At 30.1% G+C, this 10,535-nt stretch overlaps 1 protein-coding gene across 1 annotated transcript; it reads left to right on the top strand.

Annotated features, from left to right (window-relative positions):
• The first annotated feature begins 973 nt into the window (after nt 1–973).
• LOC132613228 (protein trichome birefringence-like 42) lies at nt 974–7,636 on the top strand. The gene is made up of 8 exons (XM_060327266.1): nt 974–977; nt 1,186–1,281; nt 3,173–3,232; nt 3,320–3,488; nt 4,015–4,186; nt 6,365–6,540; nt 7,017–7,175; nt 7,331–7,636. Exons 1-8 carry the CDS (start codon nt 974–976, stop codon nt 7,620–7,622), a joined length of 1,128 nt encoding a protein of 375 aa, XP_060183249.1. The 3' UTR covers nt 7,623–7,636.
• Nucleotides 7,637–10,535: the final 2,899 nt, after the last annotated feature.

The raw sequence follows: 10,535 nt of genomic DNA, 5'->3' as shown, positions 1-10,535 counted from the left end.
GGAAAATTAATACAACAACAACAAAATTGTATACAACTTTGATACAACATTCAAGACTTGAAATAATCGCTCAAATTTTTGTGTATGAAATGTGTATATCTTGCTGAAGGCTTAAAAAGTTCGCTCAAATTTTATATATGAAGAAAGTATGAAATGTGTATATCTCGATCAAGGCTTAAACATTACGCTCAAATTTTTATGTATGAGAATGGTATGGAATGTGTATATCTCGCTCAAGACTTAGAATTTCATTCACATTTTTCGTATATAAAGTTCATATTAGGTTTTTGGAAAATTAATACAACTAAAACAACATTATAACAACTTCCATAGCATATTTAAGGCTTAAAGTTTTCGCTCACAATTTTATGTAAAAAATATATTAAAAATTTCGCTCACACATACACATTCCATACATTTTTCATACACAAAAATTTGAGGTAATTTTTTAAGCCTTTGAGCAAAAAAAAAACAATTTTTTTAAAAAAATATATAATTTAAAAAAAAATCTTTTTTTTTGGAATTATTTAAAAAAAAAAAACGAAAAATATATGAAAATCCGTCATGTTTCGTAATATATCGTTATGTTTTGTAAATAAGGAAAACTATCTATATATTTTGTAATAAAGAGTCTTAAGTAGATAACCTATGTAATTTTCCCTTAATTGTAGTCAACTTCTCACACGGAAAACTTAATATATCCAAAATCACCATATTAGCAACAGAACTTATTTTTATAATACAAAATCAACAATGTTTTACATATAATAGTCTAAGAGATGACCCCTGCGAGATGAAGCAAAGGATTAGTCAGGTCTTTTGCATTAATTTTAAGATATCAATGCATGCTTATAAGCATTTATTAGCAAAGTTGAAGACAACCAAACAGTTTTTTTTTTTTTTTTTTTTTTTTGTAACAATTGCAAGAGGCAGGTTAAACTTTCATTTAATAGTGACGTTTGGGCTTTCAAAAATGGGTTAGTGAAGAGATTTAAAAAGGGCCAAGCAAACGGATTTTGCTAACATACAGACACTTCAGCTTTCTTTTGCTTGAATTTTCAGATATCAATGCATACTAATAAACATTTATTAGAGAAGTTGAAGAGAACCAAACATCTTTTAACAATTGCAAGAGGCAGGTTAAACTTTCATTTAACAGTGACGTTTTTGCTTTCAAATACTAAGAGGCGTTGATGAAGAGATTAATCAAGGTCAAGCAAACGGTTTTTGCTAATATTGCAAGCAAACAGACAGTCAGCATCCATTTAATATTGACGATTGGTATTTCACATATTAATTGGCGCTAGTGAATTAGTATATGAATATGAACGGAAAATGCAAAACAAATGAGAGAATTAATTACAAATATCCTATATGTATTACAAATTTTATATTTTAAGGAGTTTACTTGAAAATATCCTATAATTTGGGTGACTTTGAAGTGTAAAAAAGGCTCTATGTATTAGATATTTGATATTCTGTCAATTACTTTTCTTGTATGCGGTCGAAAAAAAAATTAATTTCTCAATTTGCTATGTCATTTGAGGGAGTGGGGGATTTGAATGCTTTTACTTTCATATTTAGGGCGTATTTGGAAAGTCACCTAGGTAATTAGAATTGGGTGTATTATACAGTTTGGTCTGTTTGTTTGATCAGGTAATTACACAGTTAGGTGGGAATTGAGTGTAATTCAGAGGGTGTAATTACACTCTTCAATTCTCGGGGGGGGGGGGGGGGGGGGGGGGGGGGGGCTGAGAATTGGGTGTAATTACACCCTGTAATTACATGGTTACTTTTTAGTTTATTTATTTTTATTTTTTTAAAATTTCTTTTCTTTTTAATTTCTATTCTTTAATCTCTTTTTATTTTATTTTATTTTTATTTATTTTCTTTTCTAGATTATTTATATTTATATTTATATTTTCATTTCTTATTTATTTTTTCTTTTTCAAATATATTTTTCTTTTTATATTATTTATATTTCATTTCCCTTCTTTTCATTCCCTATATACTTCTTGTGGTTCCACGTCATTGCTCATATTTTATTTTATTTTATTTTATTCATTTAGCATAACCGTGTTATTATTCAAATTTTTGAAACTACATCTCTTAATATTAGAAAGAATGAGTCATTAACAAACTTGGCATATAATGAGTGACGTTATTAAAGTACAATTTCGTTGTGAATGAAGTTATATACTTATATTTCCCTTTCTTTTGAATTATAAGAGTATTTACTTATGTTGTGTTGAAACTTACTTATGTAATATTGGAATTTGACATAAGAGTATTATGTTAATTTTTTTCTCTTTTGGATTTTGAATTTAAGTTATATTTTTTATTTTAATTTATTTGTTTTAGTACCATTGACTTGTTATTTCACATTGCATGCTGTTTATTTGTCACTTAGTTGATAGAATTTCTGTCAAATATTTGATTAATGTTATGACATTATATTTATAAATATTCCTTTTGTGTCAAACATTCAATCCCATGATGTTCTCACAAAAAAAAAAAGTATGTTTTTAAGTTTTATAATCAATTAAAATTAAAATATTATTAATTTGAATTTATATATCAATTATTTTTTACAATATTAGTTACAAATATATGATTATTCAATTAACATATTTTCAAGAAAAAATGTGTTATTAAATAACTAATTTAATATCTTTTATAAAGGCACATATTTTTTAAATATTAAATTTTAATTTTTTATAATTAAATTTTATTTTTAAATTAAAATAATTGTGTAATTACACTTGTGCAACCAAACAACACGCTTGTAATTACACTGTAATTACATTATGACAAACAAGCAGGTCGTTGTAATTACAACACTTTGTAACAACTAGGCTGTGTAATTACTAGGGTAGTAATTACACCAATTCCAATTACCAGGTGGCTTTCCAAACAGACCCTTAAAAGATTTATAGCATTAAACTTGCCAGGATAAAGATCCTATTCAACAAACGTAATTAGTTACTTGGGATTAATTTACCTTTTGACAAATATTTCTTATTCAGACGTCATAATCAATTGGGAGTAATTTACCTTTTTGCAAGCGGATTTAAAGCATTAATGAATTAATGATTCATGAATTACCATATACGATTGGATTCAATTAACTGACGTATGTGTAAATTATTCTTCGTATTCCATTTGTGTTAAGTTCTAAATTCTTGTATATATATTTTCATTTTCAGTCTCCATTTTCTCACACTCTATCTAATGGCAAAGAATATCTTCTATATTCATTTTCTTCTCTCCTTAATATCATGCTTTATTCACAAATCAAATGGGATGAATTCAACATTGGGAAGTTGTAATTTGTTTGAAGGAAGTTGGGTTTTTGATGACTCTTACCCAATTTATGATTCATTGAGCTGCCCCTTTTTATATGATGGTTTCAATTGTCTCAAGAATGGCAGGGTTGATAAGTTTTATCACAAATATAGATGGCAGCCTACTGCTTGCAATCTACCCAGGTATGTCTTGCTAATGAAAATATATAAAATAAAATAAAAAGCAAAGATTATTCGTAGGCAAAGTTTTTTCGTGAGATTTGAATGATGCACTTAATAAGTGATCAAAGGCGGATTCTGAGTTTTAGGACAAGACATGAATTGAGTTCAGAATAAATATTTACATATATTTAGTGTTTTGTTTAAAATATAAATACAGAATTTGAACTAAAGCTACTGAATTATATGGAATTCATACCTCAATGTTAGATTCGCCACGTAAGTGATACATGATGGAAATGTTATAATCCCTAAAACCTCGTTAAGCTCTTTGCATGTATGTTTCTTTTTTTCACAAAAAACTCGTTAAGATGCAAATAACTGAGTATGCCATAAATGTAAGGGACAATACATAGAGAATATAAATTATTCAATCCATCAAATATTTGGCTATTGTCTAAATTTATTGTCACTCGATTTCATTTAAAGTAAGTTGATATTTATGTAAATTTCTAGTCATGGTGACATTATTTTTTGAATTATGACATAGGTTTGATGGAAGAGCTTTGCTGGAAAAATTGAAAGGTAAAAAGGTTTTATTTGTGGGAGATTCACTAGGCAACAATCAATGGGAATCCCTTGCATGTTTGCTTCATGCTGCTGTTCCTTCTTCCAAATACGTCTATCAGCCAGGGGGTACTCTTATCACTCTAGATTTTCCGGTAAGCATAAACATTTAAAAACATAACTGTAAATAAAAAGGAATTTAATTCACATAGGCGCTATCTACGACGGATTCGGGATTTAAACAAGACACATATATTCATCTTTTATGTTTTCGCAGTCAAAAACTTGAAATCATGACATTTTTGTAATTATAGGTTCAAAATTTCATACTCCCTCCATTTCAATTTAGGTGAACCCATTTGACTAGACATGCAGTTTAAGAAAGTGGAGAAGATTTTTAAACTTGTGGTGAAAAATGAGTCACATATATATTGTGTGGCTATAAATCATTGCATAAAGATAAATTGTTTCCAAATATAGAAAGTGATCATTCATTTTGACACGGACTAATAAGGAAATGAGTTCACATAAATTGAAATAGAGGGAGTATTTGTTTACATTTTAGAAATCTTGTCGCATACATATCTAGGTAGAATTTGTAACCTTCTTACTAGTCAAAACATTAGAGAGAACATACCTTTACTTAATTATGTTTTTCTACGTGCATGCCCCTTATATACGGGTCAGTTGAGTCAAGCACGTGAAGCTTCTCTTTTGTAACGGGTGATAGGAGAAAAGGACCAAAATAGTATATTATTTTTTGCTTTAGATTTAAAATCATACATGTTCTTTTATATAGAGCAATGATAGTCCATTATGTTTGCATAAGTGGTGTACTTTTAGTCAACTTCCAAATATTTTGTTAAAATTTAACGGAAAAGGGCAAAAATGCCCATGAACTATTAGAAAAGGTCTAAAAATACCCTTCATTCATCTATTTTGCTAATAATAACTCTCAATTCAACCATTTCGCTCATTTATCTCCTTGGACTAACGGTCAACGCTAAATTTAAATATATATATATATATATATATATATATATATATATATATATATATATATATATATATATATATATATATATATATATTTAACTTACACATGGCATTTTATTACTAGAATATTGATTTTTTTTAAATCTAGAAAAATGGTTTTTTTATTAATCAGGAAAATTGATTACTTTTTTTTGTCCTAAAATTTTTAGATTTTAATGATATTATTTTAGGACACTTTAAAAAAAAAAAGAATGAAAAATTAGTTTTTTTTTTCAAAATCTGAAAAAATGGATTTTTATTAATATCTAGAATTTTTTTTTTTTTACAAGTGGAAAAATCGTGTTTTAAAAAAATAAATCCAGAATTGTTTTTTATTATTTTACTTCAAAATTTTCAGCTTTTCAGATCTAAAAATCCAAATTTTAATTACAAAAATTCAATTTTCCATATTTTAAAAAATAAAAGGGTTTTCCACCCTTTTTCATTAAAAGAAAATAGTTTTCCAGATTTAAAAAACAAATCACATTTGTCAATAAAAATCCAATCCTGATTTTTTTCTTTTACCACATTTTTTAAATAAAATTAGGAGTTTCAGATTTAAAAAAAAATCAATTTTTTCAGATTTAGAAAATAGGACTAGTAATAAAATGCCATGTATAATTTTTTTTTTTTTTTAAAATAAATTTAGTGTTGACCGTCAAATTAAGCATAATAGATGGATGAAGGGTATTTTTAGACCTTTTCTAATAGTTCAAGGGAATTTTTGCCCTGTTCCGCTAATTTTTTCATAGAATATTTGGGAATTACTAAAAGTGCACCACTTATGCATAATGGACTACTAATAATTCATGTAAAAGAATATGTATGGTTTTAAATTCAAATCCAAAGATAATGTACTATTTTGGTCCTTTTATCTGGGTGATGGTCAGATTTGAAACTGAAAGTTTTGCCTCCTCTAGATCATATTAAATTGTGTGACTTTCTCATTTGAAGTGTTGAAGTGATAAAGAGAGAACACTTCTATTGAATCCATAATGTCTTCAACAATCCATATACTTTAAGTAGAAAAACTAAGTTCAGCTGAACCAACTAAATCTACATTACATCCAGTCTTTGAGTATAAAGATTATTTACACTACTAGAGTAATCTAACATATGATAGCAAGTTAATTATTAATTTACCAGGTTACCAATTAAACTTTAAACTTAGTATCATACTGGTTTATAAGTTAACGTATATTATGTAAATATTTTTCTTACACTGTTCCTATAATACAAATTAAACTTTTTAAAAATTTTACTCTTATTGTTGATTTTTTGGTGGATTACTTTGGAAGGAATATGGAGTGACACTGCAGTACTTGAAGAATCAATTTCTGGTAGACTATTCCTTTGAGAAAAGTGGTCGAATTTTGAAGCTCGACTCCATTAATAGCAGCTCATTCTGGAGAGAAGCTGATGTTTTAATCTTCAACAGTTATCACTGGTGGATTCATGCTGGAAAATTACAACCGTAATGCCATTATTATTCCCTTCATTTTCATTTTTATGTGAATATTAAAAAAAAAAAAAAGAGTTTTGAATTTTGTAGTTTTAAACTAAATATGTATATAATATACCAAAATGTCTAAAAAAATCTTGTCTATTTAAATACAGTCAAATCTCTCTATAACAGTGTCCTTTGTCCGGATTTTTTTATTGCAATAACAAAATATTATTATAGAGAACATATAATATAATATCACATGAAAATGTATCCAAAGAAAACTTAGTTGTTATGGAGAAGTTTGGCTGTATATAATATGAGTTATTGAAATTAAAGAGTTACTACATTAAAGTAGGAGTACAAGATTAGCAACGAATTTTTGATTTTTAGCTATAGAATTTGTTCAGCTCTAATTTCTATTTTAACTAACGTTTTTAAATAGATTAATAATTGTTGAGCTCTTAATAATTGTTCCTTTTGTTTTGTCTTCCCAATTAATGTAGGTGGGATTTCATTGAGCTTGGTGGGAAACAATTTAAAGATATGGATCGTATGAAAGCATACAAAATTGGGTTGACTACTTGGGCTAAATGGATCGACTCCAACATTGATCCTGCCAAGACTAAAGTCTTCTTTCAAGGAATTCCTGCTGTCCATTTTGCGTAATTCTTCTTAAATTTGATGAGTTACTATCTCCTCTTTTAAACATTAATTGTTTTAGCAAATTAAATTTGCTTAATAAAAATTGAAACTCGATGAGTTACTATCTCCCCTTTCAAACTTTGTAGTAAAATTTTTCTTGGTTGACTTTGACTAGTGGTGCAAATTGGGGTGAGCCAAAGGAGAAAACTTGCCGGGGCCAAACTAAACCCCTAGTGGGATCAGCCTATCCAGGAGAGAGATATCCAGGAGAACCTATCTTAAAGGAAGTGTTGAACACAATGAAGAAGCCTGCTTATTTGCTTGATATTACATTGTTGACTCAGTTGAGAAAAGATGGGCATCCATCTTTGTATGCCAAGGCTGGCACACTAGATTGCAGCCACTGGTGTGTTGCAGGAGTACCAGATACTTGGAATCAGCTATTGTATATCGCTCTTATTTCATAATAGTCTGCTTTTGAAGTAATTAATTGATGATAGGTCTTCATAGAGACCGATTCATGATTTAAATTTACGGATTCAGATTCTATTATTCTTAGCATTGAAATTGTTGTACTATTAAAATTACGGGTTCAGATATGATATTTGTTGAGATTATAATAAATTTTTACACATATATATATATATATATATTTGCACTCCGTGTTAAAAATAAGTTCAAATGAACCTATAGCACTACTAAAAAAATCGGGATTTTCGACCACACGAGGTCGAAAATGCCATTTTTTCGATCAATTTTTCGACCACACCCGTAGGCCGCTAACAGGTAGGTCGAAATGTTTTTCGACCACGTATGGTCGAAATTTGCGACCACGTGTGGTCACAATCACATTCTTCTGAAATTAATGGAAAAAACTGTTTTCGACCACAAAATTATTTTTATATTAAATTATATATTTAACTTTTTTGACTACGTGTGATCGAAAACATTATTTATATTTAAATATAAAAAGAAATTTATTTTTCACAATTTCGACCACATGTGGTCGAAATTGTAAATTAGGCCCAGATTTTCGACTACATGTGGTCGAAATCTGGCAACCATATTGCTAAATTTCGACCACGTGTGGTCGAAATTTTGGTGTACTTGGTTCAATTTCGACCACATGTGGTCGAAATTGAGAAATATCTGGGCTGATTTTCGACCACTTGTGGTCGAAAATCTGGAATATTTTTTTCAGCATTTGTCTGTTTTTGGCATCTCACTTGCCAATTTTCAAATAACCAAATTCATCAACCAAAACAGTCATCCAATTCATCAACAATGCAACACAACAACCATAAACAATGTTCAAACACTTGAACACTTAAACATTGTCCATTCAAACACTTAAACATCATAAACTACGTTCAAACACTTAAACATCTTAAAATTAAAAGTACTTCTAGTTCAAATTAAAACTACATTCAAACCCTTAAACATAATATACATATCCATTTAAACATAGCAAAATTAGAATCCAAAAGCACATTAATCAAAAAGGTCAATGTTCAGTGTTAGAGACATGATCCGTATCCTCCCCACTAGACTCATAGACAAGAGCATGATTTATGTCAGCTTGTGACCAACGTCCTCTACCGTGGGAAGGTTGGGGTTGGCTAGGGGGCTGTGACCTACGACCATCCCAGGACACGGGGGAATTGGAAACGGCCGTGAATTAAGTAAGCTATTAATCTGGGCTTGCATACCGAACATCCTGGCCTCTGAGGAATTAAATGTTCTTGTTAGCAGGTCAACTTGATGCTTTATAGCTTCATACTCCTTAGGATCAACTGCCCCATCACCAGTAACACCTACGGCTTCAAGGGCCGGCGAGTATCGACGAAAGGCTAGCAGAAAGGCTACATCCGCCCCTGAAAGAAAAATAATTCATGTTTTCTCTTTCTTGCATGATATCTAGATAGAGTCCGGAGCCTAAAGCGTATAAAAATACACGGTATAAACTAAAAGGGGGTTAGCCTTTCATATATATACCAAAATGGGTATAACGTGGACTCCTCCACGTTATACCCCAATTATTTTTTTGCAATGCCAGAATCACAACGGAAAAAAGATATATTTAATGGTATAATGTGGACTGATCCACGTTATACAACATATATTTGTAAAGCGTGGTACTGTCCACGACCCATTGTGTAGTGTTGCCCTAATTTTTCTCCATTCTCCTCCGCCTCTTCCTCCGTCCTTTTGAAGTTACAGAATTTCATCTTCGCCTCCATCTCCTTCTCCTTTTCCTTCTCCTCCATTTATTTTCTTTTTAAACCTTGCGCTACAGTCTAATTTTTGGAGCAACTTCTTCATCTTTATCTTTTGTTGCTATCTAAATTAACGTATTTTTTCTAAATCATATAATATTGTATATTTATAGTAGATGTAGGATATTTGTTTGTCTTATATATCTTAATTGTTATTTTTTATTTGTGTTATTTTAATACGTATAAGATATATGTTTGTCTTATTTGTGTTATTTTAATTTGAACTTAAGATATGATTGTTAGAAGCATTATCATATGAAAGGTCTGAATTGTTTAGTAGCACTTTTGAAGAAATTTGTTGTTATGTTATTGTTATTTTTGTGGATTGTTATATAAAAGATCTGAATAACTAATTATTTTTCATTGTACCTTTAATGTGATATTTATATAGCCGAAAAATGAAAATTAATTGATGCCTCAGTAGCCCAAAAAAATGATACTTAAAATGTCATGATAATGCTTTATTATATGGGACCTAAGTCTAAGTGGGTGGACAATTATTTTGTCTATACCTTATGGGTATTAATGTGGTCCACTATCAGTGGTTTCTAAATAAGGCGAATGGAAGTTGGCTTTATCTAGCCAGTGCATATTTGTTCTGCTAAAATTGGAATAATATTTTTTTTAATAGTAAGTTATTCCAAATAGGTTGATCTGGACTTCAATATTTTTTTTTTATCTAAGTTATGGAGCTTCCACGGGTATGCGTACATCCGGGGCCAGAAGTGTACGATGTGTTAACACTCCAGGAGAAGCATCGATCACAGGCTGTGTGGGATGGTGCCTTGAGAGGACCAACCGGATGCCTGTTTCCACGCCGCGCGGATACCGAATTTTGGAAGCACGTGAAGCATCATCCTTTTTCATCCTCGCATCCTTGACTACTTTGGCCTGTGTGGATTTAGGGGAGTAGTAGAGGTAGGATGTGTATCATATGATTGGGCAGTCATCACTGCACTTATAGAGAGATGGCGTCCTGAGACGCACACCTTTCATCTGCGTACGGGTGAGGCGACCATCACATTACAAGATATTGAGCTCATGTTTGGCATGGTTGTTGATGGTAATCCCTTGAATGATGTTAATGCTAGAAATATAAGTATT

Source organism: Lycium barbarum, chromosome 10 (genome assembly GCF_019175385.1).
Source record: "Lycium barbarum isolate Lr01 chromosome 10, ASM1917538v2, whole genome shotgun sequence".
Classification (NCBI taxonomy): Eukaryota; Viridiplantae; Streptophyta; class Magnoliopsida; order Solanales; family Solanaceae; genus Lycium; species Lycium barbarum.
Note: the sequence above shows the minus strand (reverse complement) of the source record. Positions and strands in the feature narration are given on the sequence as shown.